The sequence below is a fragment of the Salmo trutta genome, chromosome 5, assembly GCF_901001165.1.
Source record: "Salmo trutta chromosome 5, fSalTru1.1, whole genome shotgun sequence".
Lineage (NCBI taxonomy): Eukaryota > Metazoa > Chordata > Actinopteri > Salmoniformes > Salmonidae > Salmo > Salmo trutta.
In genome coordinates this window covers 16,072,248-16,099,869 of record NC_042961.1, presented here as the reverse complement: position 1 = coordinate 16,099,869, position 27,622 = coordinate 16,072,248, and the positions used below count along the sequence as shown (strand labels likewise).

The 27,622-nt window shown below is 42.9% G+C and overlaps 1 protein-coding gene across 1 annotated transcript in view; it reads right to left on the bottom strand.

Annotated features, from left to right (window-relative positions):
* Positions 1-522: 522 nt before the first annotated feature.
* Positions 523-27,622, bottom strand: part of LOC115193735 (E3 ubiquitin-protein ligase NEURL1) — a 54,721-nt gene continuing 27,621 nt past the window's right edge. Inside the window, exons 4-6 of the mRNA XM_029752690.1 lie at positions 8,809-9,504; positions 2,546-2,713; positions 523-1,374 (exon numbers count right to left, since the gene is read on the bottom strand). Coding sequence (XP_029608550.1) covers positions 1,130-1,374; positions 2,546-2,713; positions 8,809-9,504 — 1,109 coding nt within the window. The 3' untranslated portion in view covers positions 523-1,129. The remainder of the gene's footprint in view (positions 1,375-2,545; positions 2,714-8,808; positions 9,505-27,622) is intronic.

Genomic DNA, 27,622 nt, shown 5'->3' with positions numbered 1-27,622 from the left:
GAACTGCTGACTGAAAATGAGACGGCAGGGCATTCATGCGGTTGAGTCCGTTTTGGATGTAACGTGGACTATTAACAACTTGCTGAAACAAGCGAATTAGTCTTTGGTTGCCTAGGCAACACCCCCCACAATGCAGCAGCAGTACACATAGAATGAATATAATGGGCTTGGAACCTTAAACCCTTGCAATTTGACTGGTAAACTCATGGGTACACTACTCGCAATGACTGCCTGGTATTGGGATGCAATAATTTTCATGGTAATGCAGAATGTTCATTTAAATTATGTTAATTGATGTGGCTCATGCAATGGAATGTATTTTTTGTAATGTCAGTTCAGTTGAATCAACAAATCACAGCACATATTTTACTTCCTGCTTTGCTCCTATTGGTACACTCACAATGGCCGCCAGTCCACCTATTATGTCATCACTGACTTGAGTGGCGAAGCCCGTTCAATTCATGAAATTATGTGGCAGCACATGCAATCATGGGCGGTGGATAAAATGTCAGTCTAAAATCATTCTTTTTTTTTTCTTCTATTCGAACGGTCATTATGGTGACCGCGGTCATTTGGCTGGCCAAATACCGTTATCCAAAATTCAATGACCATCACAGTCCTAACAGACACAATTCTCCATATTTCATGATATTGAATGTCTGTGCTGTACAATACATTTATAACTGCAACATTCTGAATGATAGGTCCAGGTTGCTGATAAAACCATAGAGAGATAATTCCCCTTGCTGCCTTCAAAGCTCTGGAGAGATTCATGTCTCTGAAACATCCGAGCAGCAATGATATCATCAGTGGGATGAATGATGATTGTTCTGCAGAGAGTGAGCCAGATCCCTCCTGGTTAAGTCCAGCTCCATGGTGGCTGAACCCAATCCAGTATCTGGGCCACAGTGACACACTGGAGGCCAGTATTACCTCTTCCTGTTAATCTTTACAATGTATTCATATCCCAACATGTTTTTCTGATATCTTTGATGGTCCAACTGCATGATGCTGAATCTCGTAATGTTGCTGAGCAATATTAAGACAGTCAGGCCAAACGTACATGCTCCAATAGGTCTCAATGGTTTCTTTGATGAATGAGCCTTGATATTACACAGCCAGGCAGATCCTACGTGCTCCGGTAGGTCTTTATAATGTCTTTGATTGTCCTCCTGCAGATCGGGCAGCTGGCATTGGCCATCTTCTTCAGTTTGAGGCCACAGGCGTAGCAGAGACACATGTGACCACAGGCGTACAGCACCGTGTCCACCACGTTCTCATAGCAGATGGTGCACTCGTCACTCCACGAGCCAGAGCATGATGGGAAGGTGGGGGATTCCGAGTGGCTGGAGAATGGTGAGCTGGGGCTCGTACCTGGGAGATAATGGAATAGGTTTTAGAGTTAGGTGGATCATTTGCATACAGTATAACTTGGAAACTGTACTTAATAGTTTTTCAATTTCTGACTATCTATACTATATCTGCTCTGGAATGCTCTCTTCTATGTTTACACATTACAGGATATTGCGTCAAATAACTTGTGTTCATCCTGTTGAGAGGGGCTTAACCATCATAACAGGTGTGATATTGTGCAATATAAACATCACATTTCCAGCCTATTAAAGTCAAAAGAAACTCTCAACAAATGCTGGTTACGTTTACTACAACTGACGTTGCCTTTCTTGGTCATGGTATGTTGACTGTTTTGTCACATTCCTGCCATAAACAGAGGTGGAAAAATCAGGGAGAGAGAAAGAGAAAGGGGGGGTGGGGAAGGGGTGAGAGAGAGAGAGAGAGAAAGAGAAAGGGGGGGTGGGGAAGGGGTGAGAGAGAGAGAGAGAGAGAGAAAGAGAAAGGGGGGGGGGGGGAAGGGGTGAGAGAGAGAGTGAGAGAGAGAGGGTGGGGAAGGGGTGAGAGCGAGAGAGAGAGAGAGACACAGAGAGAGAGAGAGAGAGAGAGAGGGAAGGGGTGAGAGAGAGAGAGAGAGAGAGACACAGAGAGAGAGAGAGAGAGAGAGAGAGGGAAGGGGTGAGAGAGAGAGAGAGAGAGAGACACAGAGAGAGAGAGAGAGAGAGGAGGGAAGGGGTGAGAGAGAGAGAGAGAGAGAGGAGAGAGAGAGAGAGAGAGGGAAGGGGGGTGAGAGAGAGAGAGAGAGAGAGAGAGAGAGAGAGAGAGAGAGAGCGGAAGAAAGAGGGAGAGAGCGAGACACAGATGTAGGATCTTAATTTGAGACAGTTTGCTACAGCAGGAAAATAATCCTGCAGCAACAGCAAATGTGAATTATTATGTTGATTATAATACATTTTCGTTGGCGTTGATAAATATTTTTGTAAAGGAAAATCACATTTTGTCTTTTTAAACCTCAAATACACTACATGTTTTACATTTACTGCATTAAAGGAAAGTTCTCCAGCAACACAGTGATCAAATTAAGATCCTACATCCTACAGAGAGAAGAGAGAAAAGAGAGAGAAAAGAGAGTGAAAGACAACACAGGGATAACCTGGTGAGTGAGACACAAGGTACTAATGGAAAGAAGGTTTACCTGTGGAGCTGCTGAAGGCTGGTGGGTTGCTGGCGTTGAGGCTGGTGTTGAGGTTGATGTTCAGGTTGGAGTTGAAGTTGGGCTCGGAGCTGATGCTGCAACGCAGAGTGGGGGTGTTGGGGGAGCTGGGAATTGACAGTCCCCGAGGGTCTGCATTCAGAGACGAGCCTGAGGGCACAGAGAAGCACTGTGTCACATGCAAACTACTCTGAACGCATGTACGTACAAATACCTCAGAAAGGAAAACGCTGGGTCTAGTTATTTGCAGATCTCCATAGATATGGTGTAATAACACTGTATGTCAGAATATGACGAAGTTCAACTTTGAGAGTCTGGCTAAAGCTGACTAAAGCACACACATTTTTGTGTGTCTATGAGTGAGTCAGGAGCCCTTGAGGTATTGTAGTCTCGCCCCCCTCACCATCCCCCACATACACAATCCCTCTGGCCATGGAAGAGAGAGTCTACTGTGTCTGTCCTGTGCCATCTCCATCTATTCTGAACAGCAGCACCGGCAGCCCTATTTGACATCAGCCCTCACATTGACATCTCTCTCCGCAGAGGAGAAAAGCTCTGACAGTTCCAAATCCACAGACCTAGTAGGCTATGTCTGAATGACATAAAACCATTTTTGTTTACACATAACTTGATGTCTGCCATAAAACTCCTCTTACAATGGTATAGCGTATCTCTTATGTGCCAAAAGAAACAACACTGTCAGTTTGCAAGCAACAGCAAGCATACGCAAGTAACCTACACATTACCCAGTTTTTTCCGGATCCCGTACCCCAAGTCTCCCTGAAATGGCAGAGATCTGTGACTTCACTCCCTAAGATTAAAAACAACTGCAAACAGCTGTGCTTTAGTCGATGAGACCTGAAAAAAAACTGAGCGGAGTCTAATGCTATAGAGCCTTGACAATGGGGTGCCCCTATCTGTTCCCCTATCCGTTCCCCTGAGTTCCCATCTCTCTTGGACCACCCTTACTGCTGTGGTTTCAGTTTCAATCTAAATAAACAAGCCTTGTTAGCTTCTGCAAACAGTGATTCATATGGTGGCCAGGTTGCTGTTCAAAATGTTCAAACATTAACAGACACACTGTACTGTGGGCTGAGGGAAATGGCAAAGGAGAAGAGAGAGTAAATTCACAGGCTTGGAGCCTTTAAAAGCTATCCTAGCTTTGTCTTACTAGTGTTTATTGTTGTATTGAACAAGGTTACACTCAACCATGTTTGGTTTCTTGCATGGTTATTACCAGGGGCGCAACATTCACTGGGGACATGTCGTCCCCCCCACATTCTGAAATCGCATTTTTGTCCCGCCCAGTTTTATCATTGGAATGTGATACAAAACAAGGCAACAGTGTGCTTTAGGACCACGCAGGCGCCTCCGAGCCGTAGGGAAACTGTTTGGAGTGTAAAGAAGTAACTTGTAAAACCAAAGTTGGTTATTACACTAGTGACAAATGGATCATCTTTAAAATGTGTCAACCAAATACATCCCCAGCATTACTAGCAACAAGGACAGGGACATTGTGGTAGACTACTATAGTTACATAGGTTTGCTTGCAAACTTTCTCATGATCGTTAACCTGACCTGCGTGACTGACCCGCTGCACAGCTGTCTGGTAACATCCTGGTCGCATCTAATAGGAGACCAGACAGAAAGACAGACAGAGAGATACCCTTCATGTCTATTCATAAACCCTTTCATTCAGGATTAGGTTCAGATCCTGCCATCATATGAATGCACTCCTGGCCCTTCTATCTGGAATGGACAACATCTGAGGGCATTTGAGTATGTAGGGAAGCCTGGGAGGTCTGCATGGTGCCCCAGATAAATCCACTGTGGTTATTTAGTGCATTATATCACCTTCTTATCGTTGGCAGTGATCTTTGCCACACCGCCATGGTTGGGTTTTTTTATGTGACAGATTTACTGCATCAAACCACATAAACATACTCATTAAGACAGACTTTTCAATGCCTGACATTACAATAAATACTAGGATTATATTTGAGGTCTCATTTGTTGTCCTCTATAGCTCAGTTGGAAGAGCATGGGTCTTGCAACACCAGGCTAGTGGGTAAGATTCCCGGGACCACCCATACAGTGAATATAAAATGTATAAACTCATGGCTAAGTCATTTTGGATAATAGCGTGTACTAAATGGCATATATTATCATATACGGCCTCGTTCAGTTTGCTACTCCATTGGTGCTGTAGGGACATCAGCCACTGTAATTACATAATATTAACATATGTTTCAAACCATGTTTATATTATCACGCTTAAGCCCCATCTAGAATGTATGTGTGGAGTTGCAATGGGAATTCAGACATAAACAAGTACGTTTATGAAGCTTATACAACCAAACTAAGACATTCACACAGACTCCATGACCATGTAAAAGTGATGAACTCCCATCTGCTTCATTTCACAGCTCTAACGACACCCGACCACGGACAAGTGCCACTTTCAGAGGTGGCGGTACGTTTCCATGGCAACGTGTGGCATGTGGCGCCAGTGTGTGGGCGGAGAGAAACGTCAGAGCTGCCCTCCCCACAGCTGGAGGGGGTAATGAGACGCGCTGTCAGAGTCATAAGAGGGGGGAGAGAGAGGGGGGTGGAGGTAGAGTGAGAGAGAGAGGAGGTAGAGAACGAGAGAGAGAGGAGGCCACTGCTAGGATAGTAAGGTATGGGGGAAAACGCTGGCTCCTGAATGTGAGACGCAATTACATTTTAATAATGCATATGGAAGGCATCATAAACAGTTAGTACAGCAGCTAGCAGAGCCCCCCCCCTAATGGACAGGGGGCTCTGCTAGCTGTCTGATGCTGCTGCTGGGCCCACGTAGGACAGAAATAACCTCCTCAACCCAGGAGAGGAGAAGAGGAGAGGGGGTATGACAGTGGAACAGATAGGACACACAAACTACCTTGTAATATCAAAGCAGCTCATGATCAGTTCCATCACTTTTTTTTTAAAGTCGTCTTTAAAGACATTGCAATATTGCTCTCAAACACTATTCTAGCATTCAGTTTGGAGAATAATCAAACGAATTGAGACACGAACATTCTTATTAACAAGTTGGCCAGAAAACAAAGCCTAGCAGGGGGAACAGGGTGTTCAGGGCGTGATGACAAATATCCTTGGCCTCAGCGGAGCTTGTTAACAACCTAGAGAGCACACACATCTGTGCTTAAACTGTATTCTGCCTCACAGCCAGTATCAAAGTCATGAACATCTAGTAATGAACTTGCTTGCAAACCAGAAAAATACATGATCGTGCATTATTATAATGTATGCTTACATCTTCAGTGAGTTATGATTTGTTTCAACCTGTAAACACAGCTTAACAAATACTCTTTCTTCAAATCAGTATTTCCTAATTTCTCTGTGTACCACATTGTAGGTCTGCTAAAGGGACACTACAAGATTTTGTCAATTCAGTTTTTCTACTTAACCAGAGTCAAATTAACTTGTGGATACATTTTTTATGTCTCTGCGTACAGTATGAAGGAAGTTTGAGGTAGTTTCCCGAGCCAATGCTGGCTAGCGTTAGTGCAATGACTGTAAGTCTAAAGGTACGCTAGCATTATGCTAGGGGCTTAATTGCCAAAATCTTGCAGGATCCCTTTAAATTCCAGCCCTAGAATCCACTTACAAACAGGAGAATCACTGCAAAGCCAAGTGAAATTAAATACGACCACAAACCTCCACATGCAGTTCGCCATTAATTCCCCATTTCCAACAGCACCCTTCCCTGTCAGCCATTATTTATAACATGTTATTCTACTGTTCATTTATCATGGGCTGGTCCTAAAACCAACATTTTGCTGGATTCAATCAAGACAGGGTTTTCCCCCTTAGGCCTCCTCACCGGACAAGCTTGTCATGGTATGTACAGATTGGGCATGATGTGTTAGTCTGCACCTGAGATGACTTACAGCTAGGGAATTAGAGTGTTCTTAGGGTCATACAGTAAGTGTGTGTGTGTCTGTGTGCGTGTGGAGAGAAACAGCTTTTTAATGTGCTCAACTACTATGCAAATACGTTATTGCACCATGTTCTAATTGGCCTTTACAGTTGCCTAGAGTCATAACTGAATGGATTCAGTCAACTAGGCTAGGCTAGGATTCATTTCCCAATCAGCAAGTGAGCTGTGGTAAACTTTCATCTGTTGGAGCCACTTCCGATAACAAGTGAGTTCATAAAAAAGGAGTAGAACTGAAGATGGAACGCTCGTCTTAATTTACAAACTCTTGGAGGAGAAGCTACAGTGAAGGAAAAAAGTATTTGATCCCCTGCTGATTTTGTACATTTGCCCACTGACAAAGAAATGATCAGTCTATAATTTTAATGGTAGGTTTATTTGAACAGTGAGAGACAGAATAACAACAAAAAAATCCAGAAAAACGCATGTCAAAAATGTTATAAATTGATTTGCATTTTAATAAGGGAAATAAGTATTTGACCCCCTCTCAATCAGAAAGATTTCTGGCTTCCAGGTGTCTTTTATACGGGTAACGAGCTGAGATTAGGAGCACACTCTTAAAGGGAGTGCTCCTAATCTCAGCTTGTTACCTGTATAAAAAGACACCTGTCCACAGAAGCAATCAATCAATCAGATTCCAAACTCTCCACCATGGCCAAGACCAAAGAGCTCTCCAAGGATGTCAGGGACAAGATTGTAGACCTACACAAGGCTGGAATGGGCTACAAGACCATCGCCAAGCAGCTTGGTGAGAAGGTGACAACAGTTGGTGCGATTATTCGCAAATGGAATAAATACAAAAGAACTGTCAATCTCCCTTGGCCTGGGGCTCCATGCAAGATCTCACCTCGTGGAGTTGCAATGATCATGAGAACGGTGAGGAATCAGCCCAGAACTAGACGGGAGGATCTTGTCAATGATCTCAAGGCAGCTGGGACCATAGTCACCAAGAAAACAATTGGTGGCACACTACGCCGTGAAAGGCCTGAAATCCTGCAGCGCCCCCAAGGTCCCCCTGCTCAAGAAAGCACATATACATGCCCGTCTGAAGTTTGCCAATGAACATTTGAATGATTCAGAGGACAACTGGGTGAAAGTGTTGTGGTGAGATGAGACCAAAATGGAGCTCTTTGGCATCAACTCAACTCGCCGTGTTTGGAGGAGGAATTTTGCCTATGACCCCAAGAACACCATCCCCCACCGTCAAACATGGAGGTGGAAACATTATGCTTTGGGGCTGTTTTTCTGCTAAGGGGACAGGACAACTTCACCGCATCAAAGGGTCGATGGACGGGGCCATGTACCGTCAAATCTTGGGTGAGAACCTCCTTCCCTCAGCCAGGGCATTGAAAATGGGTCGTGGATGGGTATTCCAGCATGACAATGACCCAAAACACACGGCCGAGGCAACAAAGGAGTGGATCAAGAAGAAGCACATTAAGGTCCTGGAGTGGCCTAGCCAGTCTCCAGACCTTAATCCCATAGAAAATCTGTGGAGGGAGCTGAAGGTTCGAGTTGCCAAACGTCAGTCTCGAAACCTTAATGACTTGGAGAACATCTGCAAAGAGGAGTGGGACAAAATCCCTCCTGAGATGTGTGCAAACCTGGTGGCCAACTACAAGAAACGTCTGACATCTGTGATTGCCAACAAGGGATTTGCCACCAAGTACTAAGTCATGTTTTGCAGATGGGTCAAATACTTATTTCCCTCATTAAAATGCAAATCAATTTATAACATTTTTGACATGCGTTTTTCTGGATTTTTTTCTTGTTATTCTGTCTCTCACTGTTCAAATTAACCTACCATAAAAATTATAGACTGATCATTTCTTTGTCAGTGGGCAAACATACAAAATCAGCAGGGGATCAAATACTTTTTCCCTCACTGTAAATGCCAAGTGAGATATACGAGTTGATAAAAAGTCAGAGTGCAACAAGGAACGGAGGAAAAGGAAAACTAGTTCATGACTTGCCAATGTAAGAATCCATCCTCCACAGGTCATTCAAGGATCAGACACTGAAATTGTTTCTTAGTGGGAAAAAAGACTGAAAAGTCTCACGATTTTCAGATAAACTTGAACAAAGATTAATATGATGTCTTTGAGTCAATGAGAATGACTACATAGCAACAGATTAGTATGTATTAACCCAGTTTATACTGTAATCTCACTTTAAGCACTTAATAACAATGACATGAATGTCAAACAGAATTATGTATCCTATTATTATATTATAACTGTTTTACAAAACTGTTCAGTGAACTCACCTAGGATCTTGAGTTGTGTGATGGCCCCATGCAGACCGAAGAACATCCACAGAGGTCTGGAGTTGTCCACACATGCCTGTATCCCTGCGTTGATTCCATTGTGGCTCAGAAACACCTCCCCCTCCACGTTCACCACGAAACCCAGGATGTCACCACTCTGCAGGGGCGCCCCCACCCGACACACCGCCCAGAATTCCTTGCGGTCGACCAGGGACTCCGGGCTGTATGGTAGGTCGCTCGGACGAAGCCAAGCCGGGTCGCACGACGTCACGCCATAGGAGAGTGAACCGAGGCGTGTGGCACCCGTCTTAGTCACTTTCACGAACACACTCTCTCCGCAGCGCAGGGGCCGGCTGGTGAACACCAGGGTCCTCTCATCACCGCTGCGATGCTCCACGCCCCGGGACACTGTGTGCTCATCAAGGGCCTTGATGTGGGCGCCTCGGAGCTGGTGGAAGTGGAGGTCGCTGTCAAGGAGCGAGGGGAGCAGGGAGCACTGCTGGGAGTTGAGGGAGTTCTGGGGGATGGAACAAGAGGTGGAGCTGGGGGGGTGCAGGCGCTCCTCTTCCTCCTGCTCCTGGAGGCTGAGGTCACACAGGCTAATAGAAAGGTCGTCTGGGTCCCGCCGTAGCGATGCTCGGTGGGCGGTGGTGAAGGAGCGAGGACGCAGGCATTCTAGAGGCACCATCTCACTGTCTGTAGGGACAGAGAGAGACACAAACACAGAGTGATCAATCATCTGATTAACACTTGTCTTATAATATGCAGCAAATGGTCAAAGCTTTGTAAAGAACTTGATATGTTACTACAATCCTCAAATTTGTACACTGAAGTGGAGTTTTTTGGAATACTAGTATTATGAGCTGTTTACTAAAAGCTTTTCGGTTTTCTTTCTTTCACATTCAAGATCCACTTTACTCAATGTTATGAAACATACTATCACATAAATGCACAAATAAAACAATTTAATATTTTTGTTATTTTCACACACACACACACACACACCGGATAGGTGCAGTGAAAAGTGTTGTTTTACAAGGTCAGACATAGTAATACGTCACCCCTGGAGCAAATTAGGGTTAAGTGCCTTGCTCAAGAGCACAGACACATTTTTCACCTTGTCGGCTCGGGTATTTGAACCAGCTACCTTTTAGTTACTGGCCCAACGCTCTAACCGCTAGGCTACTTGCCTCTTGTAAATACCTAAATGTGCATTTTTCTGTGTTTAGAAATAAAAGTGTTAAAGTATATATCCTTATTCATCAGCCTCAAACAATCCTCATGGAATGTGAGTGTACACACAATGTACTGGAACTTAATGCTTTAATGTGAAAGTATTTGGGTTGGTACAGTATCTTCTCATGCCACTACGAGTAAAGCACATGTAGGCATAAATATGTTTCAAAAAGCTATATGACAACTTTACATAACACACAATCACAGTGACTGTATGTACAGTATGTCCACTGTAGCCATTGAACTATGTGTTTGGGTGTTAAAGAGATAACCAATACTGCAACTGAGAGGGACAGACATTCTGAAGAGCCAACAGTATCACCTTTCCTTTGGCTGTGCTCAACACTAATAAATAGCCTCCCTTGAACTAAATTGGCAAACCGTTGAGTGAGAGTCACATGGCCGTTCATAGACCGCCTTAGCAGAGAAAACAAACCTCTGGTTGGTACAAACGGATCTGCATCATAGCACGCTTAGGGACAGGGGACAGGCAGCAGCCAAAATTAACCTGCCCCTCTAAACCTGGGCTAAAATTAGCCAGATGGACATGTGAGAAGAGTGGAAAGGAGTTGACTGACATAAGAGGCAGGGGCCATTCACTGTACAAAAGAGAGAGCGCAAAGGATAGCGTGCGAAGGGAAGTGTGAGAGACAGTGGGAGGGTGTGTGTGACGGAGAGAAAATTAGAGAAAGGAAGAGGGAGTAAAAAAAAAAAAAATGAGGGAGAAATAGAGAAGGAGAGCCAGAGGAGACTTGCCACCTCACACTCCCTCTTTATCACACGGAGGCAGCAAATCTCCGGTAGGTTGGACCTAGATGATAAACTCCTTTGTCGTAATTACTTCCTGTGTGAACGGTGTCCACTAACAACAGCCACAGTCTTATACTTAGCACCACTATTTCTGTCCATGTCGTGATGGGGCCCCAAAATAATTGTGCCACTGTACTACAGTTCACATACACATTCAGTCTCCCCAACAGTGACTACGGTTAAAATACACTACATAGTATCATTTACACCTATAAATCCTCTGAATCCTCTCAATTTAGATTACAAAGGAGATTGGGCTAGAATGACATGAGTAGGGGTGCAAAATTCCGGTAACTCTCAAAATTCACAGGTTTTCCAGAAATCCTGGTTGGAACATTCCTGGAATATGGCAAAAATAAGCAGGAAATCCAGGAATTTCTGGAAAACCTGGGGATTTTGTGAAAGTTACCGGATTTTTGGAACTACAGACATGAGACACGAGGGGAAGACCAAGGCCTGAAGTCACACAATGAGATCTTCACCAAACTAATATAATGGTCAATTTGGCCTCACACCAGGTATAGGACATGATTGTATGCAAGAGAGCAACATATACAGTATTTTTCACAACAAACAAAGCTCCCTAGCAACAGCACCCAGACCCAGGGTACAGCCTCTCTCAACTCCCTCTTCGATTTTGCAACTCTTCACGAAAACCATTCATACTATTTGTTGTATGACTTTACATTATTTCCATGGCACACAGACCATAGCACTGGCCAATGTTTTTTTTTATTAGAGCTGATCCTAAGCCAAGTGTGATTACCCTCGTAGTTGGGGGTTTAGAGCTTGGTTCCTCTCAGACTGAGTGCCTTGGTGTTTCACAAGCTCACTCATTAAAACATCAATCACACACAGACAGGTGCAGGCTTGCATCTTTTGTCCTCTGGAACCCGTTTGAAGCCATTGTGCCAGAAAATTAGGCAAAGGCATTCAGACATTCACTGTCGCCTAACGAGTGCCACTTTGGCGTTCCCATTTTTACTGGTTCATTTGGATACGCTCCAATGGTTTTATAATAGGGCATATGAGAACTAATGGTGATTATCCACTATTTAAAAACCTTTCACAAAAAACAGCAAAGTTCAAGTCTTTGAAGTTTCTGAATAGCAAAAGAAAATTGTGATCACATTTTGAGTAAATGAGAAAATAGACGTGATTAAGTGTCTACAATTGCTTTTGTAACGTGAGGGATCCTTATACCTTTACTCCAGTTAAATGGAACTCCACTCAAATCAGGTGAACAACACATTATACACTAATGTTATTAACAGTGGTTGGTGCAGTGGTTGACCTCATGAAGGTGGCCATTTAAAACCATAGATTTTAATCCTTGGGGCAAACTTCAAAACTCCAAAAAGTAAATGTTTGTAGTTCTCAAATTTGTGGCCATTTAAAACCACAGCCTGTCAATCATCGAACTGCAAACATGAAACAAAAAGGTAAAGGAGGCATTTCTTGTTTTATTGTTGACCTTTTTTATTTTAGTTTATTTAGTAAATATTATCTTAACTCTATGTTCTTAAAACTGCATTGTTGGTTAAGGGCTTGTAAGAAAGCATTTCTGTTGTATTTGGCGCATGTAACAAATACAATTTGATTTGAGATGTCACTTTGGAAAGCTGCTTAGTTATAATCCACGTAAGACCCTTCCCAAAACTCCAAATATAAAAAGAGGAACAAACAGAAACTGAGGGACTAACTGACTGAGCATACCCTAGTAAAAACCAGTTTCCAAGGATTAGAATGTGACATTTTGGGAGGTAGAAACTTCAGGATACGGCAGGAAAAAAAATTCAAATCAGCCAATAAACACATTACCATTATATTGTACCTATAAGGGTTATTTAACCTCATGGAGAAAGATGCATAAAACGCCCATCAAGCATTGGTCTCTGGTGCTGTTAGTCCAGTCTGGTCTGGGCTGTGTGCTGGGCTCCAGGGTGAAAGGGAGGATGATAGTTTAGCCTATACTAATGCAGGAATGTAGGTCTGGACCACTGATTACCATTTCCCACTCATTAAACACAGAGAGCACCTGCTAACATAGAAACACATGATTAGTCTGATGCTGCCCAGATTCTAAATGTTCTCCTATATTCCCCAGCCAATTTAAACAACCTTTCCAACTTGGAAAGCGGAAAACGTCCTCTAACTAAATTAAATTTCATTCACGCTGGCATATTTTCAGAAGGAAGCAAATGCAATAGCAGGAAAGATAGAGTACAGTCCAGTTCACTAAAGGCAATTAAAGCTAAATCATTCACAGTAATTCAGGAATCCTATACCTTTTATAGACTTTTAAAACATCAGTTGAGACAGTGGTGTGCAGCTGTGAGTTGCCTGAGAGCGTTTGATTCATTCCTTGGCGTAGTGGAGCTGGATTAGGGGGCTCACTGGGCTTTACTGAGAGTAAGGCTGTAACCTCTACAAGGTCAGTGCTCCCAAGTGGCCTATGTGTGTGTGTGTCTTTGTGTGTGTGTGTGTGGTAGGGGGATTTGCAGTAAGTATGCATGACTCAAGGGCCTATGCTCTGTCCAGATTGAGTAAGTGAGGTCATATATCATGAAACAGAGGGGCTGCCTGGGGGAGAAGGGCAGCTTTGTCTGTCCCAAAAAGGAGAGAGAGGGGCTTTCGTTTATCAGGGGAAGAAAGGGTGAGGGCTCTGGGGAGAATACACATCAATGAGCTTTTAAGGAGTGTTATCCCAGCTGAGATAGTGGTGCATAGGTGTATGTGTGTACAGTATGTGTATAGTGGGATGGGGGGGTTGGGCACTGTATTGGTGTGTAGCAGAGGAGGCTGGTGGGAGGAGCTATCGGAGGACGGTTTCATTATAATGGCTGGAATGGAATAAATGGAACAGAGTCAAACATGTGGTTTCCATTTGTTTGATACAGTTCCATTTATTCCATTCCAGCCATTATAATGAGCCCGTCGTCCTATAGCTCCTCTGGTGTGTAGTGGAAGGCTATTTGTTTCAATGAACTCTCAGCCTCGGAGATGCCAAATGTAAGATGAGCTGTGTACGTAGCATTTTGGAACATAGCCTTCCCTGTGGCTCAGTTGGTAGAGCATGGTGTTTGCAATGCCAGCATGGTGTGTGCAACGCCAGGGTTGTGGGTTCGATTCCCACGGGGGGCCAGTACAAAAAAAATGCATGAAATGAAATGTATGCATTCACTACTGTAAGTCGCTGTGGATAAGAGCGTCTGCTAAATGACTAAAATGTAAATGTAAAAATGGAACACCAAGTTGGATTCTCTGGCCCAAAGCCAGATGTTTCTGATTCTTGGACCTCCTTCCATAGTGGACAGAAGATAGAACTCCCTGAGGTGACAAATAGGCAGGCAGGCAGGGTCAGCACTTTGTGCTGCTAAGGGCACAATGTCCCCTAGGTCAGCAGAGAAGCTTGCCTGCCAAACGCTACGCCACGACCACGGACGTTCGATGTCACCACAAACAACTTTAATGATTGCAGTCTCAGACTGAAGTATGTAGCGAACATCGAGCAGAGGAAGAATTCAGTCTAAGTCGTCAGGCATTTGAGAACCCCTTCTGTAGACATTATGCTTCAGGTGACTGCTAAACTATTGACACACCTTCTGTGAATCATTTCATTACCAAGGAGGACAAAAAAACAACTATGTTTTAGACACTTGAAATATCTTAAGGTTCTTTGATGACTCCAACATTAATCATACCTCAAAGTTGTATTGTGTCAGCAAAAAGTTACTTATGTCACTGCACTTCTACGGCTGAAATGTAAACATTTTCATCTGTGTGATGGTTCTGGTGAATCAACAATATTTTGCTTTGGGGCTATGGGGGGGCAATAGGGTCTCTGTTGATTCTCTCTAATCACAAACAGATTTCCTCAATTAGTCTCATCTCCTTGTTTTGGTCAAGGAAACCCAGGGTAACCCCCAGTGAAACATCCACACACAATGAGCTCATTATTGATAATGGACTCTCTGGCCATCTGAAAGTGGTTAGCTTCTCCCCCTGTACTGTATAGCTGAGCTCCCCAGATTCCGAGCTGACATGTTCTATTACCATTTCCATTATGATTTCACTGCAAATTTCTTCAATTCCATCCGGACTGATTAAATCATGGTTGAGACAACTGGCCCTGTCTAGAGACATTTATTTTTCTTAACAAATCAAATGAATATAAAGCGCTGAGGTCATCTGAAATAAAGCTAGATTTAAATATGCTAAAACCTTGCATGTGTATAGCATGATGTTGATGAAAGAGGGCCATCCCACATTCTAGTTTCTACTTGTCCTCATTGTCCAGAGTGAAATGTTTGGATGTTTGGAGTTGTATATTGGGCAACATACCTGAGAATAGGGTTGCCATGGGGACTAGATCATTTCTAAGGGAGGGCACTTATACTGTACTCTATGGTTGATCCATCTGTGTTATTTGAATAATGGTTTATTTGGCCTTGGCCTGGATTCTGGGGTCTAAGAACATACGTATATAATTCACTGTAGTGCACACATACACTCCATTTAATCAAAAACCTCAGGACAAAGGTAACAACATGGTACACATCTTAACCTCATGAGGTCTAAGAATAAATGGCAATTTTCCAAAATGTGGAATCCTGGAGCAGGATCCATACTCTTACAAAGTTCAAATGTAACTTTAACCACCTTTAAAACACCCAATCAACAAAACAGCAGGGAATTTGTACATTATGTATTAGTGTGATCAGCAGTGAGAAAGAAAGAAAGAAAGAAAGAAAGAAAGAAAGAAAGAAAGAAAGAAAGAAAGAAAGAAAGAAAGAAAGAAAGAAAGAAAGAAAGAAAGAAAGAAAGAAGAAAGAAAGAAATTAAGAAAGAAAGAAATTAAGAAAGAAAGAAAGAAAGAAAGAAAGAAAGAAAGAAAGAAAGAAAGAAAGAAAGAAAGAAAGAAAGAAAGAAAGAAAGAAAGAAAGAAAGAAAGAAAGAAAGAAAGAAAGAAAGAAAGAAAGAAAGAAAGAAAGAAAGAAAGAAAGAAAGAAAGAAAGAAAGAAAGAAAGAAAGAAAGAAAGAAAGAAAGAAAGAAAGAAAGAAAGAAAGAAAGAAAGAAAGAAAGAAAGAAAGAAAGAAAGAAAGAAAGAAAGAAAGAAAGAAAGAAAGAAAGAAAGAAAGAAAGAAAGAAAGAAAGAAAGAAAGAAAGAAAGAAAGAAAGAAAGAAAGAAAGAAAGAAAGAAAGAAAGAAAGAAAGAAAGAAAGAAAGAAAGAAAAAGGGCTGTACAATGTTTCACGATTTTAACATGCCAAAAATTTCAGCTCACTGAATTAGCTAAATGTTAATAATGTGGAGGCACTTAGCATCCCCCTGCCTTTCCCTCCATTGTCCTTTGGGTCAGAGCAGACCTTTAACAGATGAATCTGCACATTATTATTACCACTGAACTCCAAGCTTCACTGTTTTTGGATGATCCATTCGTAAGCAGCAGACCCATAATTAGAGGTATTAGTACAGCCTTTGCTTACTTGGGTATAGACCCTGCCTTCAGGCCTATCAAATGCATCCACCAATCACAACTAAGAAAGGAGCTTAGTTCTGCTCTCCTTTACTAAGGTGAACATCCAAAATAAAGGAAACGCTTGAGTAATTGGGGCAAACACAGTAAGCAGGTGCTTCCACACAGGTGTGGTTCCTGAGTTAATTAAGCAATTAACATTCCATTATGCTTGGGGTCATGTATGCAAATGCCCAGTTGCCGATTATTTTGGTGATTCAGTGATTCAGACACTTGTAGAATCAATGCCAAGGGGCATTGAAGCAGCTCTGGTGGCTCGTTGTGGCCCAACGCCCTATTAAGACACTATGTTGGTGTTTCCTTTATTTTGGCAGTTATCTGTATCTCGCCTCATGGAGATGGTAAACAGAACCTAGTGTTCTATCTATGAAAATGTAAGGTTTAATTGGTCCACAAACTCAACAATTCTTAACACATGCATCTGGATATACTGTACAGACACCTTTACACTTTTCTTAAATAATTCCCTATTTCTTCGTCTAAAAACTGCTGAAATTCACACCCCATTATGGACTTTCAACATTGCAGAACCAATTCAATTATTGTAAACTTAAGTTTGACACATACAAAATTATAGACACCCCGGAGCTAGTACTTGGTGCACAGCCTTCGGCCAAGTTAAACTGCCAAGAAATGTTTCTTGTAGCCATCAGTGAGCTTGCTGCACCTTTCTACTGGTCCACTCTTCAGTAGCAAACTGCTCTAATTCTTCAATGTTTGCGGGGTGCCCTCAATCAATTGCTGTTTTCAGATCTTGCCATAGGTTTAGGATGTGATTCAGACCTAGACACTTCACTGGCCACTCCATAACTGTCCAGCATCTCTTTTGAACCATTCCTGGATGTTTTTTTTATGTGTGTTTGGGGTTGTTGTCCTGCTGGAAGACCCACAACCTTCAACAGAGACACATGTTTTGGACACTGGGTTGAATTAGAGCAATTTTCAGCCCAAAAAGTGGGCCAAATTGCCAGTAGAAAGGTGCAGCAAGCTCATTGTTGGCTACATGTAGCGCTTGTCTTCAGTTGTCTCGGCCAAAGGCTGTGCAACCAAGTACTAGCTACGGGGGTGTCTACAACTTTGTTCTCGTCATTAATCTTTATTCTTTGAATTAAAATGGTCAAATTAAGTTTACAAAAATAAAATAGGTTCTGCAACGTTGAAACTCCAATAATGAGGTGTGGTCACAAAGTTGCTTTATTTTATTTTAGAAGAAATCTGGAATTATTTAAGAAAAGGGTATCTATATATTTGGCCGCAACTGTAGTATGCAACACACAAGTGGGTATCGGTGAATATACATAAGCTGTAAGCAGTGCCACTCAAAGATATACAGATAGACAATCCTATTTTCTTTAGTGTAAATGTTGTTTCAATACTGTCGCCAGTGCTGCTTTAGAATGACCAGAGGTTAAACAAACCTACATTCACCTGCGTCGCCCTTGAATAAACCCTGGCCTGTTTGGCTGGCTGCTGCAATCGCCAGATTGTACATATCTGATCTAGCCTGATTGAAAACTATTCCTATCCACAGATGGAGACCATGTGCAGCCCCAGATAACATCTACGGTGACAAGTAAAACAAAAAAGTAAGCTCTATGTGCGTGTGATTGTTGACAAAAACAAACAGGTTAGGAAAGCTGTGTACAATAGGGTCAAGAAAGCCCTAGAAGAATCTAATTGCTAAAAAAAAAATATTCAAAGAGTTTCAGTTCACATTGACCAGCATAACAGGCATGCGTGATTTAAAAAAGTAAAATGGTGTCTTTTCCACAATAGATGTTATGTTTTAATCAAATGTTACAATGAGTTATTTCATCCAGTACATGTTGACCACTTGTCCATTTTTTACGAGAGAGCAATATTCTTTTCCTATGCGAGTTTAATTCAATTTCATCTTCATTCCCAATGTTATTTGTATGAGACTACCAGTATTCTATTTCTCATACCATGACATATAATGTAAGGCAATACACACCATGATATGAAGCTAGTCCTTAGCTTCCACAATATTATATTTTACCCTGAATCTGGACATCATTTTATATCTTCTTTAATGACTACAGGGACACTACCTCTAGCTTCACAGACCACTAGCACTTTGCCAGTAATAACGTGATTAATCTAACTCCAGTAAACTAACTTCTAGCTCCAAACACCCCTCATCCATAAAAGGCTTACTTATATTCACTGATGAACAAACTGCTTATTTACCCTGTAAGACAACCTGGTCTCAGAGCATTTCGTATTTGTCTGTACTTAAAAAATCAGAACCACTACATTTTGTATGGTATGTATTAATTTGTGGATGTCCATCATCCATATGATATTTTTTACAAATTACAATTCATATTATATGTTACAAATTTGCTAAACTCAATTAGTATTTGTTAGCATTGCCTTTAAATTGTTTAACTTGGGTCAAACGTTTCAGGTAGCCTTCCACAAGCTTCCCACAATAAGTTAGGTGAATTTTGGCCCATTCCTCCTGACAGAGCTTGTGTAACTGAGTCAGGTTTGTAGGCCTCCTTGCTCGCACACACATTTCAGTTCTGCCCACAAATGTTCTATAGGATTGAGGTCAGGGATTTGTGATGGCCACTCCAATACCTTGACTTTGTTATCCTTAAGCCATTTTGCCACAACTTTGGAAGTATGCTTGGGGTCATTGTCCATTTGGAAGACCCATTTGTGACCAAGCTTTAACTTCCTGACTGATGTCTTGAGATGTTGCTTCAATATATCCACATCATTTTCCTCCCTCATGATGCCATCTATTTTGTGAAGTGCACCAGTCCCGCCTGCAGCAAAGCACCCCCACAACATGATGCTGCCACCCCCGTTCTTCACAGTTGGGATGGTGTAGTTCGGCTTGCAAGCCTCCCCCTTTATACTCCAAACATAACGATGGTCATTATGGCCAAACAGTTCTATTTTTGTTTCATCAGACCAGAGGACATTCCTCCAAAAAGTACGATCTTTGTCCCCATGTGCAGTTGCAAACCGTAGTCTGGGTTTTTTATGGCGGTTTTGGAGCAGTGGCTTCTCCCTTGCTGAGCGGCCTTTCAGGTTATGTCAATATAGGACTCGTTTTACTGTGCGTATATAGATGTTTTTGTACCCGTTTCCTCCAGCATCTTCACAAGGTCCTTTGCTGTTGTTCTGGGATTGATTTGCACTTTTCGCACCAAAAGTACGTTCATCTCTAGGAGACAGAACGCGTCTCCTTCCTGAGCGGTATGACAGCTGTGTGGTCCCATGGTGTTTATACTTGCGTACAATTGTTTGTACAGATGCACGTGGTACCTTCAGGTGTTTGGAAATTGCTCCCAAGGATGAACCAGACTTCTGGAGGTCTTCAATGTTTTTTTGAGGTCTTGGCTGATTTCTTTTGATTTTCCCATGATGTCAAGCAAAGAGGCACTGAGTTTGAAGGAAGGTCTTGAAATACATCCACAGGTAAACATCCAATTGACTCAAATTATGTCAATTAGCCTATCAGAAGCTTCTAAAGCCATAACATACTTTTCTGGAATTTCCCAAGCTGTTTAAAAGGCACAGTCAACTTAGTGTATGTAAACTTCTGACCCACTGGAATTGTGATACAGTGGATTATAAGTTAAATAATCTGTCTGTAAACAATTGTTGGAAAAATGACTTGTGTCATGCACAAAGTAGATGTCCTAACCGACTTGCCAAAACTATAGTTTGTTGACAAGAAATTTGTGGAGTGGTTGAAAAACACATTTTAATGACTCCAACCTAAGTGTATGTAAACTTCCGACTTCAACTGTAAGTATTCAGATCCTTTGCTATGACTCTCAAAATTGAGCCTGGGGGAATCCTGTTTCCATTGATCATCCTTGAGATGTTTCTAAGACATGATTGGAGTCCACCTGTTGTAATTTCAATTCATTGGACATGATTTGGAAAGGCACACAACCGTTTATATAAGGTCCCACATTTGACAGTGCATGTCAGAGCAAAAACCAAGCCATGAGGTTGAAGGAATTGTTCGTAGAGCTCCGAGACAGGATTGTGTCGAGGCACAGATCTGGTGAAGGATAGCAACAAATGTATGCAGCATTGAAGTTCCAAGAACACAGTGGCTTCCATCATTCTTAAATGGAAGACGTTAGGAACCACCAACACTCTTCCTAAAGCTGGCCACCAGGCCAAACTGAGCAATCGGGGAAGAAAGGTCTTGGTCAGGGAGGTGACCAAGAACTCGATGGTCACTCTGACAGAGCACAGAGTTCCTCTGTGGAGATGGGAGAACCTTCCAGAAGGACAACCATATCTGCAGCACTCCAACAAATCAGGCCTTTATGGTAGAGTGGCCAGACGGAAGCCACTCCTCAGTAAAAGGCACATGACAGCCCGCTTGGAGTTTGCCAAAAAGGCACCTAAAGGACTCTCAGAACATGAGAAACAAGATTCTCTGGTCAGAGGAAACCAAGATTGAACTCTTTGGCCTGAATGCCAAGCGTCACATCTAGAGGAAACCTGTCACGATCCCAACGGTGAAGCATGGTGAAGCATGCACAGCTCCCAGCTGTGCCCTGGACACCATATTTGAATTGATTGCCCCCCATCTATCTTCAGAGTTCGTTCTGTTAGGTGACCTAAACTGGGACATGCTTAACACCCCGGCTGTCCTATAATCTAAGCTTGATGCCCTCAATCTCACACAAATCATCAAGGAACCCACCAGGTACTACTTTAATTCTGTAAACACGGGCACCCTCATAGATATTATCCTGACCAACTTGCCCTCCAAATACACCTCTGCTGTTTTCAATCAGGATCTCAGCGATCACTGCCTCTTTGCCTGCATCCATAATGGGTCCGCGGTCAAACGACCAACCCTCATCACTGTCAAACGCTCCCTAAGACACTTCTACGAGCAGGCCTTTCTAGTCGACCTGGCCCGGGTATCCTGGAAGGATATTGACCTCATCCCGTCAGTAGAGGATGCCTGTTTGTTCTTTAAAAGTAATTTCCTCACCATCTTAAATAAGCATGCCCCTTTCAAAAAAAGTATAACTAAGAACAGATATAGCCCTTGGTTCTCTCCAGACCTGACTGCCCTTGACCAGCACAAAAACATCCTGTGGCGTACTGCATTAGCATCGAATAGTCCCCGCGATATGCAACTTTCAGGGAAGTCAGGAACCAATACACACAGTCAGTTAGGAAAGCAAAGGCTAACTTTTTCAAACAGAAATTTGCATCCTGTAGCTCTAACTCCAAAAAGTTCTGGGACACTAAAGTCCATGGAGAATAAGAGCACCTCCTCCCAGCTGCCCACTACACTGAGGCTAGGAAACACTGTCACCACCGAAAAATCCACGATAATCAAGAATTTCAATAAGCATTTCTCTAAGGCTGGCCATGCTTTCCTCCTGGCTACCCAAACCCCGGCCAACAGCTCCGCACCCCCCGCAGCTACATGCATAAGCCTCCCCTTCACCCAAATCCAGATAGCAGATGTTCTGAAAGAGCTGCAAAACCTGGACCCGTAGAAATCAGCTGGGATAGACAATCTGGACCCCCTCCTTCTAAAATTATCCTCCGCCATTGTTGCAACCCGTATTAATAGTCTGTTCAACCTCTTTCGTACCGTCTGAGATTCCCAAAGTTTGGAATGCTGCCGCAGTCATCCCCCTCTTCAAAGGGGGTGACACTCTAGACCCAAACTGTTATAGACCTATATCCATCCTGCCCTGCCTTTCTAAAAAGTCTTCGAAAGCCAAGTTAACAAACAGAACACTGACCATTTCGAATCCCACCGTACCTTCTCCGCTGTGCAATCCGGTTTCCGAGCTGGTCACGGGTGCACCTCAGCCACGCTCAAGGTACTAAACGATATCATCGATAAAAGACAATACTGTGCAGCCGCCTTCATCGACCTGGCCAACAGCCTTGGTTTCTTAAATGACTGACTCACCTGGTTCACCAACTACTTCTCAGAGTTCAGTGTGTCAAATCGGAGGGCCTGTTGTCCGGACCTCTGGCAGTCTATATGGGGGTACCACAGGGTCAATTCTCGGGCCAACTCTTTTCTCCGTATATATCAATGATGTCGCTCTTGCTGCTGGTGATTCCTTGATCCACCTCTACGCAGACACCATTCTGTGTACATCTGGCCCTTCTTTGGACACTGTGCTAACAAACCTCCAAACGAGCTTCAATGCCATACAACACTCCTTCCGTGGCCTCCAATTGCTCTTAAACGCTAGTAAAACTAAAATGCATGCTCTTCAACCGATCGCTGCCCGCACCCGCCCGCCCGACAAGCATCACTACTCGGGAGGGTTCTGACTTAGAATATGTGGACAACTACAGGTGTCTGGCTAGATTGTAAACTCTCCTTCCAGACTCATATTAAGGATCTCCAATCCAAAATTAAATCAGGAATCGGCTTCCTATTTTGCAACAAAGCCTCCTTCACTCACGCTGCCAAACATACCCTCGTAAAACTGACCATCCTACCGATCCTCGACTTCGGCGATGTCATTTACAAAATAGCCTCCAACACTCTACTCAGCAAACTGGATGCAGTCTATCACAGTGCCATCCGTTTTGTCACCAAAGCCCCATATACCAGCCACCATTGCGAAGTGTATGCTCGCGTCGGCCGGCCCTCGCTCCATATTTGTCGCCAGACCCACTGGCTCCAGGTCATCTATAAGTCTTTGCTAGGTAAAGCTCCGCCTTATCTCAGCTCACTGGTCACCATAACAACACCCACTCGTAGCACACGCTCCAGCAGGTATATCTCACTGGTCATCCCCAAAGCCAACAACTCCTTTGGCCGCCTTTCCTTCCAGTTCTCTGCTGCCAATGACTGGAACGAATTGCAAAAATCGCTGAAGTTGTAGACTTATTTCTCCCTCACTAACGTTAAGCATCAGCTATCTGAGCAGCTTACCGATCGCTGCAGCTGTACATAGCCCATCTGTAAATAGCCCATCCAACTACCTACCTCATCCCCATATAGATTTTATTAACTTTTTTGCTCTTTTGCAGACCAGTATTTCTACTTGCACATCATCATCTGCACATCTATCACTCTAGTGTAAATTTGCTAAATTGTAATTACTTCGCTACTATGGCCTATTTATTGCCTTACCTCCTTACTCCATTTGCATACACTGTATATAGATTTTCTATTGTGTTATTGACTGTACTTTTGTTTATCCCATGTGTAACTCTGTGTTATTGTTTTTTGTTGCACTGCTTTGCTTTATCTTGGCCAGGACGCAGTTGTAAATGAGAACTTGTTCTCAACTGGCCTACCTGGTTAAATAATGGTGAAATAAAAATTAGAAAACTGGTGCGTGGCAGCATCATGCTGTGGGGATGATTTTCAGCGGCCGGGACTTCGAGACTAGCCAGGATCGAGGGAAAGATGAACGGAGCAAAGTACGGAGCGATCCTTGATGAAAACCTGCTCCAGAGCTCTCAGGACCTCAGACTGGGGCAAAGGTTCACCTTCCAACAGGACAACGACCCTAAGCACACAGCCAAGACAATGCAGGAATGGCTTCGGGACAAGTCTCTGAATGTCCTTGAGTGGCCCAGCCAGAGCCCGGACATGAACACGATTGAACATCTCTGGAGACACCTGAAAATAGCTGTGCAGCGATGCTCCCCAACAAACCTGACAGAGCTTGAGAGGATCTGCAGAGAAGAATGGGAGAAATTCCCCAAGTACAGGTGTGCCAAGCTTGTAGCGTCATACTCAAGAAGACTCGAGAGTGTAATCGCTGCCAAAGGTGCTTCAATAAAGTACTGAGTAAAGGGTCTGAAAACTGATATTTCAGTTCTTTATTATACTTTTGCAAAAATTCATAAAAAACAGTTTTTGCTTTATAATTATGGGGTAGTGTGTGTAGATTGATGAGGGAAAATCTATTTAATACATTTTCAAATAAGGCTGTAACGTAACAAAATGTGGAAAAGGTCAAGGGGTCTGAATACTTTCCGAATGCACTGTATCGTACTAAATTGAGTGTCTTGGATTTACTTTCAGAATAATACGAAATGCTCTGAGACCAGGTTGTGTAAGAACACAGCAACACCTGTGAGCAGTGTTGCCATAATCACGGTTTTCTCGCTAAATTGGGCTAGTTTGAAAAAGATGTCGCGGTCACCATTGCATTTGTCTTAAAATATATATACAGTGGCGATTTTGGTGAGGCAAACAAAAAAATGTAGATGCATACCAGCAAAGCCACTACACAACACTAAACAATACATTAATTGGACTATAACGGTGACAAACGGTGCCGACAAACTGTTAGGGCCTACATAAAGCTGTCACAACAACAGAGTCCCAAAAGCAGTTCCATCACCTTACCACTGTTACACATGGCTATCAGCAGAGCCTTGTCTGGCAGCGAAACAGTTCATTCAGCCTCCTTTTCTGCCTTTAAAAAAACATAGCTGATATGGCTGACTTGCTAAAACAAATGTGGTCTCTACTGACAATTGAGATGTACAAACTATGGCATAAGAGGACGACGAGCGGATAAGAGGCAATCCGTAATTTCGATTAAGACAGCCCCACGCACCTCTCTGATTGAGAGGAGTTGGGTTAAATGCAGAAGACACATTTCAGTTGAATGCATTTAGTTGTACAACTGACTAGGTACCCCCTCCCTCCCATTTCTGTCTTTTCTGTAAATGTTATATAGGTATTGTCTAAGTGAGGGTCAGAGATAGTCAGAATATTAATGTCATCTGTTATTAATTTCATGAACATTGTTTCATAAGCTACAGTCGTGGCCAAAAGTTGAGAATGACACAAATATTAATTTTCAAAGTCTGCTGCCTCAGTTTGTATGATGGCAATTTGCATATACTCCAGAATGTTATGAAAAGTGATCAGATGAATTGCAATTAATTGCAAAGTCCCTCTTTGCCATGTAAATGAACTGAATCCCAAAATACATTTCCACTGCATTTCAGCCCTGCCACAAAAGGACCAACTGACATAATGTCAGTGATTCTCTCGTTAACACAGGTGTGAGTGTTGACGAGGACAAGGCTGGAGATCACTCTGTCATGCTGATTGAGTTCGCATAACAGACTGGAAGTTTCAAAAGGAGGGTGGTGCTTGGAATCATTATTCTTCCTTTGTCAACCATGGTTACCTGCATGGAAACACGTGCCGTCATCATTGCTTTGCACAAAAAGGGCTTGACAGGCAAGGATATTGCTGCCAGTAAGATTGCACCGAAATCAATAATTTATCGGACCATCAAGAACTTCAAGGAGAGCAGTTCAATTGTTGTGAAGAAGGCTTCAGGGCGCCCAAGAAAATCCAGCAAGCGCCAGGACCATCTCCTAAAGTTGATTCAGCTGCAGGATCGGGGCACCACCAGTACAGAGCTTGCTTAGGAATGGCAGCAGGCAGGTGTGAGTGCATCTGCATGCACAGTGAGGCAAAGACTTTTGGAGGATGGCCTTGTGTCAAGAAGGGCAGCAAAGAAGCCACTTCTCTCCAGGAAAACATCAGGGACAGACTGATATTCTGCAAAATGTACAGGGATTGGACTGCTGAGGACTGGGGTAAAGTCATTTTCTCTGATGAATCCCCTTTCTGATTGTTTGGGGCATCCGGAAATATGCTTGTCCGGAAAAGACAAGGTGAGCGCTACCATCAGTCCTGTGTCATGCCAACAGTAAAGCATCCTGAGACCATTCATGTGTGGGGTTGCTTCTCAGCCAAGGGAGTGGGCTCACTCACAATTTTGCCTAAGAACACAGCCATGAATAAAGAAGGGTACCAACACATCCCCCGAGAGCAACTTCTCCCAACCATCCAGGAACAGTTTGGTGACGAACAATGCCTCTTCCAGCATAATGGAGCACTTTGCCATAAGGCAAAAGTGATAACTAAGTGGCTCGGGGAACAGAACATCGATATTTTAGGTCCATGGCCAGGAAACTCCCCAGACCTTAATCCCATTGAGAACTTGTGGTCAATCCTCAAGAGGTGGGTGGACAAACAAAAACCCACAAATTCTGACAAACTCCAAGCATTGATTATGCAAGAATGGGCTGCCATCAGTCAGGATGTGGCCCAGAAGTTAATCGAAAAAGGTCTTGAAAAAGAAGGGTCAACACTGCAAATATTGACTTTGCATCAACTTCATGTAATTGTCAAAAAGCCTTTGACACTTATGAAATGCTTGTAATTATACTTCAGTATTCCATAGTAACATCTGACAAAAATATATAAAGACACTGAAGCAGCAAACTTTGTGAAAATTAATATTTGTGTCATTCTCAAAACCTTTGGCCACGACTGTACATATGTAAATTGGGCTATTTTGAGCACTTTTCTGGGATGATTGCTTGTTTCATTTCTGAAGCTTACTAGGGCACACCGCCTCAGTGCTAACAGCATAAATCTGGTTCATAGGCACATGATTGTGCATACAATAGCTGTAGGATCAGCAGAGGCATTAAGGGAAGTTAGAGGGACATAAAATGGGTTACTTACATTGTGTCTACCAATGCCCCTGGTATAATGTACATTTGTTAAAGCATTGCTTTGCTTGCAGTTAGCCACTGATTCCTTCCAAACCACTCATTTTGAATTTGCAATTTCCAACTTGTTGTGTAATGTTTATGTCCAATGAGCACCGATACATTTTATCTATAACTTCTCTTCATATGACAAGGATTGAAAAGGATTTGCCAGTAGATTGTCGACATAATTCATAATGATGACTGCTAGCTTGCTAGCTAAGATTTGAAAGTATGATGTTGACATGATCAGTCCAATCAAAGCTACTGTAGATATGTGGTTTGACATAAAATTATCTGTGGCCACCTGCCCTGAATGGGTCGCCACTGTATGTATATATATAGCTTTAACTGTGAACTGCTGCTTATGACTATCAGGCATGAGCATGTTGTTCATTATTGAGTGAGTGAGGGAATGGTGGAGAGGGGGAGGGCCCGGAGGGGTGTGTGTGCATTGGGAGCACTGGTTGAGAGGTTCTGCAGCAGAAGCAGCTGAGTCACGGAGACAGAGCCATCACACGTGCAAGTCGTGACAAATTTTTTGCAGTTGTAGGTAGGCTATTTAGATTTATGGAGACACCCTTTTTCCATAAAACATTAACGCACTAGAACTGATAGAATGGCGACAAAGCATTGGAAAAACAACTTTAGGCGCGCTAGAGCTCTTTATATAAATTCGCTCAGAGGTG